The following is a 19,573-nucleotide window of genomic DNA, read 5'->3' on the forward strand; positions in this document are numbered from 1 at the left end:
GTCTTTTAGACAGAGGCCTTGAGAATTTAAAAGCTGATGTCTTCAGGCTGTGGGATGCTAAGATGGTACCAGCTGCTTTAGCTTGAGCATGCTAATTAGGCCTACTATAGATTATGCCTTATTAACCAAACCTCCAGGCTGTTTGGCTGGACTAGTTAACGCTGTTCCATTATTTGCATAATTTAGGCAATGGAATTGAATGCTAAAACAGGCAGGCACTATTAATTCCTAGTGAATTCCCCAAATTATGTTTCTAATCTGGATGAGTCAAAGCAAGTGCTGAATATTTATAATATGAGTAAGAGTGGCCTATGGTCAGTGCAAGTGCCATCAGCTTCTTGTAGAGATACAGTGAGTCACTAGGCATCAGGGCAAAAGCAAAGCACTGATATGGGCTTCCTTACTGAGACACTGACACTGTTTATCCTGGCATTATTATACATGTACTGTAGACTAGTGTGCATAAGAAAGCCTCCATAGTGTACTTTAAGATAGTTCAGAAGCTTATACAACTTATATAGAAAGACTCTTACATAGGGTGGCCATTTCTTTAACACCAAAAAATAGAACTCTTTGTAGGACAACAACTGAAAAATACTCCAAAACCTATAAGCAGTGACAGAAACTTTTCCATTAAGGGAAAATGCAGTTATACTTTAAATATAAAACCAAAACTGCCAGTAGGTGGCAACAGGTCACTGCTTTAATGAGTGAGCGATTGATTCATTTGTTCATTCATTCAAAAGTCTTTTAATAAAAAAGCTAAGTAATTTGCTGCATTCAAAACGCCTACTTCCCTACATACAGATATATGAAAAACAGGATGTATGTAAACAGTATGTAAGGATAAAGTATGAAATAGTAATGATCGTAAAAGGAGGACAAATGAGCATCTGGCTCAAGGTTGCGCCTGTACTGTAGATGGACAGAGTTTTAAAAAAAGCTTTCCAACCTAAATCTGGACAGATGGCCACCCTACTTTTACACAAACGCATATGGAAAAACACGATCTGGAGATCAAAAACTCCAGAAACTCCAGAACCTCATCCATTTTAATCAGAGTGTGCTTACACACACACACACACAGACACATATTCAGGAAGCAGAATCAGGGGATCAGCCGGTTTGGTTTAACGGATTGTCACAGCCTTGTGACGACAGTACCTGTGAATAAACATCGTCTTGCACACTGCAATAAAAGCTGCAGTAAAAAGGAGGGTGATGACGAAAATGAGGGCGAAAACAGAAAACAATGCCACTTCTTGTTCTACATTGATTACAGCACGTCTGTCAGAGCATGATAAGGCCTGTTTGCGTTTGCAGTGCATTGATTTACGCTTAACTCACAAAGAGGGAAACTTTTTGGTTAGTGCAGAGGCTTTCAAAAGAGTACTCTTGAGGTGGTGAGACACCACAGAGGAGTCCAGCTGTTTTGGGCATGTGGCTTAAAGCACAATATCATTGGTACTGCCTGAGCAGATAAACTCTCTTCATCCTGATGGGATTTCATAAAGCTTGCTCACATGGACGTCATGATTCCCACTGAGGTAATGCTAAAATGTTTCTGGCGTCTGTGTGAATGACAGCTGGCGTCCTCTCAGTGTCTGCAGCATGTTTATATATCCGCTTCAAAAGAACCATCGACAGGATTTCTGAATCTGAAATTTGTTGCACAGTCCTTTTTTCTTTTTCTTTCATCCTGCATTCCTTTCTTCCATTTGCCCTTTATTTTCTTGACCATTTTCCTTGCCTCCGCTTTGCTTTTCCTTTCACTTCACTCCTATACTGTCCCTTCTTTTCTTTTCTTTCCATTTTTTCCTCCTTTCCTGCCCTTTTCATTTCCAATTTCCTTTCATCTTCCTTCCTCTCTTCCTGTTCCATATTTTTATTTTTCCCATACTTTTCTTTGTTTCCCGACCAGTTTTTTTTTTTTACCTGACTTTTCCAAAACCTATCATTACTCTTTCCATTCCTTTCTTTCTTTTCCTCCTTCACTATTTTCTTACTTCCCTTTCCTCTTCTGACCTTTTCCTTTCCTTTCCTTTCCAGCACCCCCCCCCCCCCCATTTTGCCCCTTTTTCTTACCATTTCTTGTCCTTTTCATTTAAAAATGTCATCTTCCACTCTTCCTTCCTTCATTCAATTTCATTTCGTTTTTGTTAATACAGGCATGTTCAGATTTTTCCTCTCCACTATATCTTGTGCAAAAGCACATTAAGCTAATCCATGTTGGGGTTTATTATCAGAGTGGGAACAGAAATGCTTTGTCAAGATTAGGTTTGTTTATCACGATTACCTCTCTCTTTTTTCCCATTTCCTCTTGCAGAAGCAGTCATCACATTAAATGTGTGCTGGGCTCTGACAGGGTTATATTAGATGTCAGAAACAATCCGCCTAACCTGTCTGCATCTCTCCTGCGTCTCAGGTGCTTGAGGCTGCCCCTCAAAGTGAAGGGACAATACACCTACCAGAAAGATGCTTTGTTCCACCAAACTGCAAAGTCACCTGGTTGGGGAGGACAGACTGTGATGCGGTCATGTGAGGCGGGTGATAATACAGATCTCCTAATTTTCTAAAAGGTAAAATAAGAATAGGCAAGATGATTTGATTTTATTGTTCTGTCCCTATATTTCTGGATCCTGCTGAAGTAACAAAACCACAAAATAAACCATCTGTTGCATACTCTATGATTTTGACACAATTTCCGATAAATAGAAGCACAGCAATTGCATTCAGTGTTTATAAATAATAACTTTCTTGTATCAACATAGAATGCATATTTATAAGCAACAATAAAATATTGATCCTCGCCTCGCGCTCCTGCTGTGGAATGCTCTGTAAATGCCAGGAAAAATGGCTGGGTTTATTCCTAAACTGATATCAGAAATGACATCAGGTGAATAAGGTGAACGTTGACCTCACTTCTCTTGGAAAATGCTCTCCTGCCGATCTTCTTTGATCTTGCACTTTGAAAGAACTCACTCTTCCACTCCTATGCAGCTCCCTGCTCAGCACACAACCACGTGTCGTGGCTCCTCTCTGGGTCTGATCTCATCCATGTGCTAGCCTGATCTGCTGATCATAAGAGATCTGCTACTGCAAAGCTACAGATGAGTGGACTGATGAGAGATAAGGCCGCTGGAGCATGGTTATCTTCCATTAGTCGGCTTTCTTATGCATGTCTTTGCAAATGGAACAGCAAATAGGATCAGCAATGAGTCAGACACTGCAAGAGCTGACTCAGAATATTCTTCATCAGATCTCTTATAAAACCACTTCTTACAGCATTTATTATTGTTGTTGTTGTTGTCATTATTATTATTGTTGTTGATCTTGTTATATCATACTGGCCAAACTCTAAGGCAGTACTGCATGCCTTTCTGGAAATAATAATATTACATTCTATTATCATTATTAGTATTATAAAAAATATATATGGTAATTACATGAACCACAACAAAACAACAAAATATTATTATTATTACTTTAACAACAATAAAACAACACATCAATTGCAATAATTATTATTTTTTATTAATGCATGAATTATTTTAATAATAATAATAATAATAATAATAATAATAATAATAATAATAATGTTATTATTAAAATTACAATTTGTAGAAAGACATGCAATTCTGAGTTACAGTTTGGCCAAAAATAAATAAATAAAAATAAATAAACAAATATAGAAAGATTGTGAGAGCTGTGAATTAATATTTCATTAAACTGTAAATAGTATTAACTAAAGAACTGAATAGAACTCTTATAGAACTCTTATGCTCCGTTTTATCTTATAAGCAATACACAGCATGGCAGTTCACTAGGTTTTGGAAAATTCTGTATGCCAGTTAGCCAGGTGGTTGTTCGTACTGTTTTGGTGAAGAATAATTCAAGGTGCTCAACCGGTATCAACATTTTTTTTTTTCATTTATTATTAATTCATTTTGATATTTCTAGGTGTAGTGCTATAATTAGATTGCTTGAACAGTTTGCTCTGTAACATGGTAGTTAAGCTAGTTAAACAGCCTTGTTGGGACACCAGCACACTGGTATCCAAAATAAGACATACTGTATGCTGATGTCCAGTGATGCTGTTCTTCTCGGCAATATGGGCAAGTAACGTTGGCTTTGTCATTTGACCTCTGCTGTTATACATATAGTGACCACTGTTCAATATGAATGCCATTTGCAGATCTCTGGGCAGGGGAGCCGCATCTAATATCCATTTGCAATGGATTTTAATTGGCATTATGTTGGGATGAAACTACAGCGGTGACATTGCAACCCTAAATGGAAGAGTAACGGGAAGTGTATCACACAGCCCGTTTGTGTCGAACGCTTCACTGCCAGCGCAAGGTCAAATGTGTGCAACTCTGAAAGACTGTGCATGGCGGCCATGACAGGGTAACTGATGGTACGCATGAGCTATGTATGTGTGCAGCATCCTGTTTTTCAGAGTAAAGGAATCTCATTAGCTTGGAAATCCCACACTTTGTTCTGCTAAAGGGTTTCAGCTAAATGGCTTTGCCAATCAAGATGATGTAAAGACGGGCTGTAATGAGAAAATGTAACTTTATGAATGCGAGTAAACTCTTAGATGGTATTTTAAAACCCGTAACAGCGTGATGAATGAGTTACAGTGAAAATGAGCCTGTGTTGGTCTCTGGATATTGATTGGATCGTATGTCAGAATGAGTATAAGCTACAGCTTAGAGACACTTGATAGAGAAATGCAAACATTTTTTCTAAAAGTTTATTTTTGTCGACAAGCAGAAATTGTATAATCATACGTTTCATAACTCAGTCAGTGTCTCTTTTAAGTATCAACTTTGTCTCTGGTGTAAAATTTCTTAGGAGCAATAGAACTGGAGAGACAAAAGAGACATTATTTGATATACAGTAGAAGTTTAACTACCATTCAAATGATTAAAATTCCACTACCATTATCTGATCAAAAATTAAATAAAAACAGAAATATTATGCAATATTATTATTACAATTTAAAAGAACTGTTTCCTATTTTAAAATATTTTTGATGCCAATGCAGAATTTTCAGCATCATTACTCATCATTACATCATTACTATCATTACTATATATATACAGTACAGACCAAAAGTTTTGACACACGTTCTCAAAGAGTTTTCTTTATTTTAATGACTATGAAAATTGTAGAGTCACACTGAAGGCATCAAGGGCTATTTGAGCAAGAAGGAGAGTGATGGGGTGCTGCGCCAGATGACCTGGCCTCCACAGTCACCGGACCTGAACCCAATCGAGATGGTTTAGGGGTGAGCTGGACCGCAGACAGAAGGCAAAAGGGCCAACAAGTGCTAAGCATCTCTCGGGGAACTCCTTCAAGACTGTTGGAAGACCATTTCAGGTGACTACCTCTTGAAGCTCATCAAGAGAATGCCAAGAGTGTGCAAAGCAGTAATCAAAGCAAAAGGTGGCTACTTTGAAGAACCTAGAATATGACATATTTTCAGTTGTTTCACACTTTTTTGTTATGTATATAATTCCATATATATATCCACATGTGTTAATTCATAGTTTTGATGCCTTCAGAGTGAATCTACAATTTTCATAGTCATGAAAATAAAGAAAACTCTTTGAATGAGAAGGTGTGTCTAAACTTTTGGTCTGTACTGTATATATTTGCAACAATGTACAAATATTTAATTTTATTTTTTGATAATGCATCCATGCTAAATAAAGGTATTTCTTTAAAAAATAAACATAGAAATATACTTACCCAACATATACTGACTTTAGAATGGTATCAGATCTTGGACTTGGACTTGGAGGAATGTTTGTGTTTATTTTGATTGCAGGCTTTATTTTATCAAATCTGAGCTTAGCTTGAGACCTTTTCAAAATCTCTTGAAAAGTTAAAAAGTTACTGGGATTTTTTTTTTTTAATGAAACAGCAAAAGTCATTATTTGCTCTCTATCTTGTGATTTCATAATTAAGTTTATCAAGTCTCAGCACAGTTTGAGACATCGTTAAGATCTCTTTAAAACCTCTAGAAGAAAGACTCATAGCAATAAACTCTATTTCTACAGGAACACTTGAGAAACCTAAGAAAAAAGTCTAAATTTTGCTCTCTATGTTAAAAAGGTCTCATGTGGGATATTACTTTAAGTTTCTTTTAAGAGTATTTTGTCAAAAAAAAGTACTTTTAGGCAACATCATCTCACTGGGTCAGTACTAGTATGCATCTTTTAATGGTAGCTATATGTACTTTATAAGGATACTGCCCCTGTGACAAGCTTACTAAATGGTACAATCTGACAGTGTTGTATGTGTTTTCTTTTTCATTTAGTGTGTGCCAACTCCCTGGAGCACAATCCCATTCTCTCCATTTAAATATTGTCCTTCCACTCATCCACTATAATGGCATTAAACAGAGAACCTGATGGCTCATGTTGGCATGACGTTGTGTGTGTGTGTTGTGACGTTATCCCGGCCCACTGAGGTCGGGTTTGCCACCCAAACAAAGCCCAGATGACATAAGCCCCCTTCTCTCATGGGACAAAGCAGCTCTTGCACATGCTTTGGCCTGTAGAGAGTGTTTATGTCAATCACTTGGGATAAATCCTCTTTGAAAGCACAGGGATGTAATGATCCACTAATGGTACAACAAGCCCTCAAAGACAAGACGCTAGAATGAGGGATAATCTGCCTATCCCTCTCTCATGGTTTCTCGGGGAGGAAGTTGCATGCTGTTTAGAGGAAGTGAAATCGATACACAGTGGTATCTCTGAGTTGATGACTTAAGCATCACAATCCTCAATTGAGCTTAGTAATGAACTATACAGCTGAGGTCAGAGAACTGCAGGAATGTGTCAAGCAGCGATCACACTGGTTCAGAAACAGGTGCAGGTGAGAGTTACACGTGCCTGTGCTGCTATTGCTATATGCTGTTTACAAGCAAGACTGACAAAGAAACAAGCACTATGAGAAAATTAAGAGCAGAATGTGTGGGAGAAACTAGAGACGAGAAGACAAGTTTAGTTGGTTGCTATTGAAATTATGCAAAACTTTATTTGTAAAATAATATTACTTCATTAAAAATGATTAAATAATAATAACAACAATTTTATAGTAAAAGCAATACTTTTTAATGTGTTTTTAATAATTTATTACAATAATTGAAACATAATAATATTAATAAAAAAAAATAAACAAAACAAAATAATTTAGAAAATTCCTTCATTTTAATAATAATAAGAATTATACTTAAGCACAATATGTTTGGATAAAGAATATTAATGAATAATAATAATAATTTTTATTTGATCATTTAATAATGATACTAATAATACTAATAGGACTTATACAACTTAATCATAATATTTTTTAATAATAAAGAATATTAATTACTAATAAATAGAAATAAATTTCCTTGATTAGTCAACAACGACAATAATAATAATAATAATAATAATAATTACAGCGATAACAATAATATTACAAAAGAAGACATTTTCATAATCATGAAAATAATGGTATTCATAATAATTTTCTATAAACAAGACAATTAAATATTAACAGTTATTAATATTTTTGGTTACTAAAAAATATTATTTAAAATGTATGAATGATCATTTTAAATTATTATGATAATCAATTATTATTATGTTTAAAAAAAAAAAAATAATATATATATATATATATATATATATATATATATAAATATAAATATAAATATATAAATATATATAAATATATATAGTTTTAATGATACAAAATTGCTCATTTTGGTCATACCGCTCATCCAAACGTAGGTGTAGAGTGCATCCCATGTTGCTAGAATTTTTTTTGACGTGAGATGAATATTGATGTCATTCTTGAATGATTGATGAGCAATGAGCTCATAATGTGATATGTGATGATGACACAGATTACTACGCTATTGAGATGTTGTAACATCACATGCACGTCCGGCGAAGGCATGGTGGTGTGAATATCAAAATGACAAACAAAAAGCTAGGTGAATGAAACCAACGAGGCTGCGCTTACCTTCTCTTGGTACTGTCGTCGAGATGAGTCCAGAGACTGGATGAGGGCTGTGGCGTGACCCACGAACATTGCGTAACAGGTGGCGCCCACAATCATACTTAGCATGGTGATCCAAAGGTCCGACATGCTGACGGGCGCTCTGGCTCCGTACCCGATACACAACATGTGACTCATGGCCTTAAATAGTGCGTAAGAGTACTGCTTTCCCCAGGAGTCGTTCTAAGAGAGCGAAAGAGACGGAGATGAGATGATGACACAAAAAGAAAGACAGTCGGCAATAGAAAAGCAGGTGGAGTGAATTTAACACATGTACGCTTGCAGGCAAAAACTATCAGTGAGTCTCCAGAGCGTCCTGCCAACTTAACCTTCATGCATGGCAAACTATCTCTCTCCATGCATCTTTCCTTCCATCTTTCTCTCTCTTTTATGTATTTACTGTTCCCTTTTATATGTTATAATCAAACCATCCACCTATATATCTTTATTACAGGATTTTTAAAAACGTTTTTTATTTGAAATGTTTTTGATTTGTATTTATTTATTCTTTTGTCAAATGTAATGTTCCAATTGATCGGTTAAAGTTATATGGAACAATAGTTTGCCTTACAACTGGGAGTAAGCAACAAACAAATAATATTATGTAAATGAAAATATTTTATACATTTATTTAAGAGATGTATATATTTTTATTTATTATGAATTGTATTATGATTATTACATTTTCTTTCTCTCACCCTAATTGATATTTATAAATTAATATGTATTTGTACATTTGATATAATAATTATTAAATGGGAATGTTTTATTTATGGGGGGGAAATATATACTGTAAGCCTATTAGTAAATAGTATTACAATATATAATAACAATATTTTGCTCTTTTTATACACTGTCTGATAAGAATGTATATATGGATTTGTGTGTGTATACCTACAGACACACACACACACACACATATGCACTCACAGACACTATAGAAAAAGTACCCCATCTCTACACCATTTGCAGCTGGGTATTAAAACAAGTGATGGGTTTGGTGTCTGCTAATCAACTTGGATTACTTCCATTAGCTGCTGTCAGTTGATATACGGCTCTGTGGATCCCTCATGCTGGACGAGAGAAGAAAAGGAAGGACACTTTCAGTCCTCTCACAGGCTATTAGCGCAGCTGATTTTAATGGAGAATTGTGCGAATAGAAAGAGTCAAACTGTACTGCAGATGTACAGCAGCGTGTCTGACCTTACTCACAATCAATAACTGAAGCACATATCATGTCATATCATGTATCATATATCAAAGATCATATATCATATCATATTTCATGTTGTCTTTAAATATTAGTGTATAACAGTATTAAAAAAATATATAGTATTAGAATTAGTTAATTCTTCATTGAAAACAACTTGTAAGACTTGAAATATAATTACTACTATTACTAATACTATTTTATTTTTATAAAAATAAGCTATTTCTTATTCCATTTGTTTGTAAGATCCCTGTTGAATCAGCACTGGATATTTTTGGGAAGTTGTACCAAATGTAGCAGTGCTCTGTTTAGGTCAGATGAATTTGCTTCTCTTACTTATTTTATTCCCAGAAGCTATTTTCAGTTTCCTCTGTCACTCTTCAATGTCAGCATTACTCACAGACATTAGTTAACCGAGAACACGAACTAAAACAAGACCCATATGACTTCCCGTTGGCCTCGGCTCGTCGTGTTTATGTGAAGCTCACTGGAGGGATGTAACAGTTCTGTGTTCATGGATGGAGTCTGGAATGGAATTGCTGACTATTTGAATCTCTTGCTGCTCTTTTTGAAGAAGAAAAAGTGGTGAGGAAGCCAACAAATGCACATTGAAGCCGCTCTTAAACCTGCGTAGCGCCTCCTGCCGACCTACAGGGCTCTCAAATGCTAGACGGGACACTAACATCACACAAGTTCTGCTGAGTGTGTGCGCCTGTCAGAATAACTTTAGGAAAATGCTCCTGAAATGCTCGCTTTCTCTCTCTACAGCTGTATTAACTCCAGTACTGAGTTACCTATTACTGCCAAATTTAATCTCCATGCTGATTGCTGATTTCTTTCAAAGACTGATGGAAAAATTAAGGCATAATTGCACACAGAGGATTGTGGGACATCATATTAGATATTCCATTCCATTCTGTGCTGAAATGACATGGGGAACGTTGTTGTCATTTCACATCATACTACATTTGTTGAAAAAGAATAAATGTCAGTGGTTCCCAGGGCGAGTCTGTGACTTACATATTTTCTGTTGTGTTACTATGTTGTTGTTTGAGTTGGTAGCTAGGGTGCTGTTATAGCCTTGCTAGGTGATTCTGTTTGGTTGCTACAAAATTTCTAGGGTGTTCTAAGTGGCTGTTTGGGTGTTGCTAGGTGTCTGATAGAGTTTTCTGATGGTAGATATAAAATTGCTAGGGTGCTCTGAGTAGGGTTGCACAGGGGCAGAAAATTACCACTAGATTTTTGGGTGGTTGCTACAGAACATATAGGGCAGTAATAAGCAACTTCGGTCCTGGAGTGCCACTGTTCTGCAGAGTAATTCTGAAGATACAACAATTAGCTTGTTCAGGTGTGTTTGATTAGGGTTGGAGCTTAACACTGCAGGACTGCGGCTGTGTTCTAGGGTGTTGTTATGTGGTTGCTAGGGTGTTCTGATGGATTGCTAGTGGGGTGATCTAGTGTTTTTGGTGCTGGTTGCTAGATCATTGCTTGGGTGTTGCAATGTGGTTTCTAAAGTGTTCTGAATGGTTGCTAAGGTGCTGCAAGGGTATTGCTAGAGTGTCCTGAGTGGTTGCTAGGTGGTTGACATTTTTTGGGTGTTAATATTTTATATGTTAATATTACACAGCGCAGGTGCACTCAGGGCGTGTCCAAGTACACTTTTGCTATTTTAACGATGGTAAAACGGTCTGTGCACCTGGGCGCATTTTTGGAATGGGTTGTCCTTATTCTCTTAATGAGTAATAGGCGTAACGTTCAATAAACCAACCAGAAGGTCATTCCCATTCCTTTTAAGAGCGAGATGAACTCGTGCCATGTGGATCGCTATTTACATGGCGGAATTTGTTGGTGGAAAAGCTGAACGCTTCTCAAGCAAAGAAACCGATCTGCTTGTGCGTGAGCGCGAGCAGATAATCTACGGGACAAGCAGGAAATATAGTCAGTAAATATATATGTGTCTGTATTGGCATGATTGTTCAATTAACTAGCCAATTTCATTCATCATTATAAGTAGTAATAGGCTGTATTGCAAATAGGTAGCCTAATTTTAATACACGCAATGACTATCCATTATTACATTTTTATATGTATGTAGCCTACACAATAATATTCTTTTACACTGTCATCCTTTTGTTTTTAATATTTGGCATGTTTGTGTGATGCGCATCCCTGTGTGTAATAAGCAAAGTCAACGCACACTGTGGACCCACCCAGAGGCGCATTTTCTACCAAATAATATGCTCTTTAAATAACAAAACAATATTGCGCCATTGACTTTAGACTTTAGACCAGGTTTGAGTTGGTCTATGGCGCAGTCTATTTTCAACTCCTTAAAATAGCAATGCGCCTGAACACACCTCTTTTTTAGACCAGCACGCCCATGGGCGCACAAATGGGTGCAAATGCATTTGCTAATTAAACGACGTGGCGCTGGACGGGAAAATGCGAACAACGCCACACTGAAACTATCAAACACACTTGCGCTGCTCCTTGCGTTGCATTGCGCCGGGTGTATGATAGGGCCCCTAATCTCTCATCCTCTGTACTCAGACACTGTTTTAACTAACACGTCAAAGCACTGGTGTATTTGATAGCTGTGTGTCCTTAAGTGGTCTGCTGATGATTAAAGGAGCCCACTTGGGAAATGTGTTGATTGGCTGATAATCTGTGTGTATGTTATATGTGTGTGTTACAGTAGGTGTCATAGAAAGACAGCACCACGTAGAAAATCCCAGAAAGAGAGAGAAAGAAAAGTACACACCAGGTGTTTACGTGTGTCATATTGCTTGGCTCATCTGCATAATAGCCACACGAGACACTCATGTGCGAAAATGTGAATAATCCAACATAAACACTTCTTTGTGTGGAAAATTCATTCACCTGTTCAACAATGGCAATCAAAGTGCCATCCCAAATCTGTGAAGTTCTTGCGACCATACATGCAACCGCTCTGCTCACCCAGGTGTGACTCTCTCAGATGTGACCAGACATGCAGTGATTGAAATTCAATTCAATTCAGCCATTCCAGCTAATCACACGCTACGTTTACAAGCCCAGTATGTCAGAAAAGGGTAATAAGGGGCTCGAATAAACCACCTCCCCTTGAAGAGGCGTTTGCGTCTGAACATGCAGTATGTCATTTTCTTAAACTTCTGAATGTTCATTTAAACAAGGAAAGTGTAGATCAGCGACAGAACTAAGAGGTTTTGATTGGTCGCTGAACCCTATCAGAACATTTTATTTTAACAGCAAATGTGCTTCTAAAACAATGATGTTGAAAAAGACAGTAATTAAGTGGAGAAAGTAATAATAATAATAATAATTATAATAATAATAATAATAATAATAATAATAATAATAATAATAATAATAATAAAAATTCAGGGCACATATGCTATTAAAAATTAATTGAATAATTACTGTTTATTGTAGTACTGGTTGTGCTAAAAATCTGTTTTATGGCTGAGAAAACCTGCAATTATAATGATGTAAAATTGAAAAATGTATAAAATTTGACTGCAAATGAAAATATTAACTGCAACAAATATTGCATCCCCCCACCCTCACAAAATAAAATCTTTTGAAATAGGTTTTTTTTTAATGTTTTATTTTCATTTTTTATAAAATGTATCTCCAGTCAGAGCAGTGCATGCTTATGTTTTTAAATAAAACAGATTTAAGATTTATTAAAATTATATTTCTTTTGTAGAGGACCACAGTTTATGAAAAATTTGACGCTTGCATGTCTCTCAGAAAAAAAGGTACCTTAAAGGTGCATATTAATACCTGAAATGTACATAAAAGGTATACAAAGTACAGTATATCTTTTGAAAAGGTACTGCCCCGGTGACAGCTTTTGTACTTTTTTTTTCTTCTGAGAGTGAACGATGGATTGTTTTCTGGGCTCATTGTCAGCTATCAGCACTTGTTCTCTTTTTATCTTCTGGTTTCTCGATTCTCTTTCTCTATCCATCTCCTCCTACCTTTGTGAATGTGTTTTTCTTCTTCTTTCACCCTTTCTCTGCCCTCCCCTCTGTATTTCTCCTGATGGATGTCAGCTGAGCTATCTAAAGTGACGTGTGAGATAAAACGAATGGCCAAGCAATCGTCTCAACAGGCCTCTTGAGAATTAAAAGCAATCTTTTACCGTCTCCCAAACAGATCCCTGTTTTATCCCTTACATCTGTTAATTAATTACTACAACAAGGAGACTTTATTAAATAAAAGTGTGGGCTATTGATTTGCCAACATCTCAGGAGGAGACACAGCAAAACTGATAGAAATGTACGCCATTTCAAAATAAACCTGTAAATACAAAACAGTAGACAGAACAGTTGCCGTTCGTAAATCAATTTAAAATCAACTTTTACAAACCAAATCGCAGTTTCTGTTGCTGTAATCCAGTCAGGGAGTCGCTAAACTCTCAAAAAGGGTTTAATTATCATGAAAAAGAAAAGAAAGATGTTTCAGCCACTTTTTTCCTTTTATTTAAGATTATTTACTTTTCATAAACCTGAGAGGATTAATGATGTCTTACTCCTTCTAATTTGGCTTTCTGCAATGCTATCTACTCTCTTCTTCTCATTCTCATTATGATAGTCTCTTCATAATTGCCTTGGGAAATGTCGTCTTTTGTTCATAATGGAATACTAGCATATTGCTTACAGTTTGCAGATACTGTGCAGAACACACTGATAACAGCCAATAATTATTTTTTAAGTACTATTTGAAACAATGAAGTAGTATGCAATGATAAAGGATGTACAGTAGTGTGCTACTGGAAATAAATGTAGGTTTATTGCATTTGCAGTTTTGTATCATAACAGTAAAAAATAAATAAATAATAATAATTGTTAATTGAAATAACTTTATTATTATTTATAATTTATTTTAATTGAAGTTTAACTAAAATAACTAAAAATGAAATAAAAAAATAAAAAATATGCTTATATATATAGGCTACTAATAAAATGCACCTCAATGATACTAAAATACTGCTGGCATACTGAGCACAGTATACATACTGTTAAAAGAGTAAGTAGTATGCTATTCAAAAGTAGCTTTGTGTTTATCTTTACCATAAAAATGCAAGTGGAAAAACAGCGCAAGCTGCGGAGAAAAGTAACCTCTTTATTCCAAAAGGACGTGGGGCCTTTTACATGCATTTAGGACAAAAATGTGACTGAGAATAAAAGAGGATACCGTCGGAGCTTACAGTGTACATTATTCCATGCATTGTGGGTGAGAAGTTTAAGCAGTAAGATAATGAGTCAGGTAGTAGCGCTTCTTATTATAAATAAGCTGGAAATCACCTTTGTTCTAATGGGCTTTTCTCCTCTGATGAGCTACTGTGCCATAAAAATTTAAATGAGGCTCAGTCTTTTCCCAAAGCACACACACACACACACACACACACACACACACACACGCACATACACTTACACAAAGGCCACACGCATCCATATTTCGGCTTCTCTCCATCTTATCGCTCTAACTACCCACAAGTTTAAAACGTTTCCTGAAAACAGAGGTCGTTTAGAGAGTACAGTAATGATATTGTTCTTAATTCAGCATTACAGAAGATCAAGAGCCATATGCGGTAGATAAAGAGGGCTTAATGAAGTTGTGGGCTGCATGACATTACTGGATTTAATGCATATTATAGGGTCTTGCTCTCTTTAGATGGGTCAGATGAGTTTCTTTCTGTGTGCCTGTGCATACAGAATAGTTTGTATGTATATATATATATATATATATATATATATATATATATATATATATATATATATATATATATATATATATATATATATGAGTGTGTACTTGTGTGTTTTTCAGAATCTTTTTATCTGTGTTTATGTTTCTCTTTGGCTGTAAGTATTAGTGACTGTCCACTTTTATATAGCCTTTGTTCCAGTAACATTTTTTCCATTTATTTTCTCTGTAGGCTCCAAGAGGAATCAGATCATGACAGCATTTCGTTGACATGAAAAAACGAATAAAAAAGACAAAAGGTATGAGATTGTGTGAAGGACTGAGCTAGACATTGCATGAAACAATGTGAAGGAAAAACTCATTTCTGAAACAACAGGACATTGTGTGGACAATATGATTTTTGTTGACTCTTTCTGTATGTTACTTTGCTACACCAGTAAGTGACTGATGTTTTATTTGAAGGACTCACTGAATCTTTTGCTCACCTAACTCGTTCAGTACACTGATTCATTCAGGACCAACACAAGGGACTATCAGTTACTCAGTTATTTCATTCAAAAACACTAATTCATTCACAACCATTACAATTAATTGTCTTTATAATGAGAGAATCAATAAGTAATTTACTTAACAGATTCTTTCAAATGACTAAATGACCCAAACAAATGATTTAAACTGCGATCACATTTTAAATTGTTTGGTTTTGAATTTTCCCTTACAAAATCTTGTCATTTTAATAGTAATCCGTGTGTGTGGGGAATTTCATGGGAGGGAGAAAGATTTCCCCATGCAGATTTCGCAACGAGTTCAACTGATTTGTTGCTTTGACCAATAGAAAACTGTTTGATTTGAAAATGACTTAGTTATTCAGATTTGTTTTACAATGCGGATTGATTTATTCAATGTTGGGAGGGTAATTTGCCATGCTTGGGAGTGGGCAGCTGTTACTGAGCTGCTGTTATCGTTTCCATGTTAACAAGAACTTCTCTGATTGGTTGATTGGTCTCTTATAAGGATTGTGGGTGGTTTAAAAAAAAAGTTATTATTATAATTGCTTGGAGCTCATAGTAGGTCTGTCTTGAAAGTTATATGCATTATTGCGAAATTAATTCCTCTATGGAGAACCCAACTGGTGCACTCTATTTCAGTCTGTGGGAGCTTTTACAGATTGTGTTATCATGTCTGATGATTACAGTGAAACACCAGTGGCCTGTTACTTAAACCTATAAACCTGTCCCATACACCAGCTTTAAGATTGATCGCTCACACCCAATCTGTATTATGTCACTTTTTTTTCTTCAGTTATGTTTTTGTGTTTTTGCCTTTATTTGGAAAGGATGGTATTTAGACAGGAAGTGAAGTGGGAGAGGTGGGGGGGATTGGTCCATGAGCCGGGGCTCATACTCGGGACACAAGAAGTGCAAAGGCGCTATATGTCAGCATGCCAACACGTCACCTTTAACACCAAAACGAACCATCCAATCCACAGACACACAGAGAGCACTCATGAGTTTGCTGTTATAGGTTATTTATAGCAGAGGCAATAGTCATGATTTTGTGCAACGGTAACATAAAATATGTCCTTACAGTTTAGACAGGCATTTAGAGTTATGGTTTAAACGCAGAGGTGGGTAGTAACGAGTTACATTTACTTCGTTACATTTACTTGAGTAATTTTTGGGGGTAACTAATACTTTTCGGAGTATATTTAAAGATGGGTACTTTATACTCTTACTTGAGTAAATTTTTGGGGAAAAATCTGTACTTTTACTTCGTTACTGTGGGCGACGCTCCTCTCGTTACTTTATCTTAATGCAATAAATGTTATAAATGCTTCAGTTTATTCCAAACGCGCCGTCTACTTTTCTCTGGGCAATGAGTGATGCCCATTCGCGAATGATTCATTCTTTTGAGTCAATTCTGTTCAAAGGCTCGATCAAACCAATTGGCAAACGAGTGAATTGGTTCATGAATCAGTTTGAATGAGTCGTTCAGTTCACTGCCGCGTGCGCTGAGCGTCTGAAGTGGTTCACTCAGAGTTGTAACGTTTAACATCAGCAGCGTTGAAAATGTGGCTATGGAACTGCACTGAATTGAAAGCAAATCTGCAAAGGTTATTATTTGCTAACGATGGAGATCCTTATTAGATGAACACCGCGTGTGCTGTCTACTGTTCAACAGGTAATAACTTGGGCTACATTCGATTACAGTACACGATACCACTGTGACATTATTTTGTTGTACGTGTGTGGCTTATAACAGAGGGGAGTCAAGTTGAATGCAGCTTCCAAAAGACAAAAAATAGCCGATTAAGATTTTATTAATTTTAATACAATCACACCGGTGCGAATACGTTCAGCAAGTCCAGCTGCTAAATTCAGATCTGTGATCGTTTGCTGGCGCTGAGCCAGAGACAGACGCGTTTTTACAGCACTGCACATTATAACCAATCACACATGATTCTTTTGAGCTGATTAAAGCATTGGCCAATCAGAGGCGTTCCGATGAGTCATCGCTAAAATGCCGGTGCTTCCTTCACTCGCTCGCGGACTGAATACCTCTTTCTGGCGAATTCTCTCGCAGGAACAACAAAGTGCAGATGTGTGTACGAATCTTTAATTAAGATATTGATTTCACAGTGTTAACAGTTTCAGTGATTTTAATGGGAGTTTCTGAGAGTGATTGAACTCTAGACTGTCAGTGGAAATGATCTTTAATAATGTAAATGTTATTTGCTCTCTTTCTGAACAATGAAAGATTAGTAGCAATATTTATATCACATTAACTTTTAATGTTAAATTCACATTTAATATAAAGTCAGTCGTATTAAAAATATGTTATGGCATGACACCTATATCTGTTACTTAAGTAAACAGACAGGGTTTTATAATAAATTACATAAATTGGAGTAAAGGCTGATGAAATATATACATTTATACACACACACACACATTACATACATTTTATCTATATATCTAAATAAAAATAGGCTCAGTATATATGACCCAAAGTAACTAGTAACTAACTACTTGAGTAGATTTTTTATCCGATACTCTTTTACTCTTACTCAAGTAACTATTCAAGACTAGTACTTTTACTTTTACTTGAGTAAATATTTCTAGAAGTATTTTTACTTTTACTTGAGTACAGTTTTTGGGTACTCTACCCACCTCTGTTTAAACGAGAGAAATACAGTCGCGGTCAATGAAACTGAAGATTAAAAATACAAAACAAGAGCTGATTGAAACTGTGCTCGGAGAGGCCAGCGGGCTTTTAATGTCACTACTACACCTATCTTTTGTCTTAACATGAGGTGAGTGCTGTCTAAAGGTGTGTAGAAACTGTTTTTCCTCACTCTCTCTCTCATTCTCTCACACACACAACCCACACAAGCCTGGTTACTATCCAGCTATTCAAGAGTGAGCCAATCGGGTGAAAGCAGACAGTGTGTGCTGGGAGAGTGGTATAGGATCACATGCAGACCATCTCTGCATGTAAAACTACACACACACACAATACTCCACACATTACTACATAATACAACCAAAGAAAAAAAAAAAGATACATACACACATACATACATACATACATATATATATATATATATTTATTTATATATATGTTGTCTTTTGTCATCTTTTTAATGATATATAATACAATGTTATTTAATAATATAAAATATAATAAGATAATATAACATCCTTTTATAATATAATGTGTTTAAATATACACATTATATATAAGTAGTTAAATATGATCCCTTGTGCATTTAGATTAGAGAGTTTAAATATAAAAGTATTATATCTAAAAGTGAACTTCTTTGTGATTTGATTTTATATTTTGAATAGAGAGTTTTATGCAAATGAGCATATAAATGACTGTCAGTATGAATGTTCCTTGAGACCAAGAAGCGTTTAGGACCTCTTTGGAGGTGCTTTACTGTCCTGATGTAGATAGAACTTGATAGGACTCTTATGATCTGGACAAAATCTTTCAATGTGAAAAGTATAATTTCGTCATGGCTGGTTGTCATCAAATTAAACTGCCATTTCAACTGGATTTTCCAAACACTCCGATCTTTGCCTTTTCCTTCTGCATGCATGCGCTATATTCAAATGATTTACTACAGCCATCCATAGGGATAATGTGGATTATTTTATGTACAGAAGATCAAATGAAGCATCTCATTAACGTTTGGTGGCAATAATGCAGACAATAATGCAAAATTCATGATCGAGTCACATGTACAGAGGAACTTTGCATGCAACACATCATTCAATTACAAACTCATTTATTATTTATTATGTGGAATATAATTATAGTTATTGATCTTTCCTCTTTGCAGTGTGTTTTTGCAGAAGGCTCGTGTTAGAAACATGATTTATAGACAGTGTTTCATACAAAATCTCTGTTGGTTTGTCTGTTGCCGCCGCTGGTTCATAATCACTCTTTCACATCCTTTGTGCCAAAAACCTTTGTGGAAAGCTCAAGTGAACAAACTCTCAGCATAACTATATATATATATATATATATTAATATAATTATAAATTTTTTGCTCTATCTATGAAATCTACAGTGTTGTTT

The 19,573-nt window shown here is 35.8% G+C and overlaps 1 protein-coding gene across 2 annotated transcripts in view; it reads right to left on the reverse strand.

Annotated features, from left to right (window-relative positions):
- Positions 1–19,573, reverse strand: part of LOC132130044 (potassium/sodium hyperpolarization-activated cyclic nucleotide-gated channel 1-like) — a 98,693-nt gene that overhangs the window by 20,742 nt on the left and 58,378 nt on the right. For both annotated transcript variants that reach the window (XM_059541642.1, XM_059541643.1), the window contains exon 4: positions 8,029–8,247. In XM_059541642.1, coding sequence (XP_059397625.1) covers positions 8,029–8,247 — 219 coding nt within the window. The remainder of the gene's footprint in view (positions 1–8,028; positions 8,248–19,573) is intronic.

The sequence above is a fragment of the Carassius carassius genome, chromosome 47 (assembly GCF_963082965.1).
Source record: "Carassius carassius chromosome 47, fCarCar2.1, whole genome shotgun sequence".
Lineage (NCBI taxonomy): Eukaryota > Metazoa > Chordata > Actinopteri > Cypriniformes > Cyprinidae > Carassius > Carassius carassius.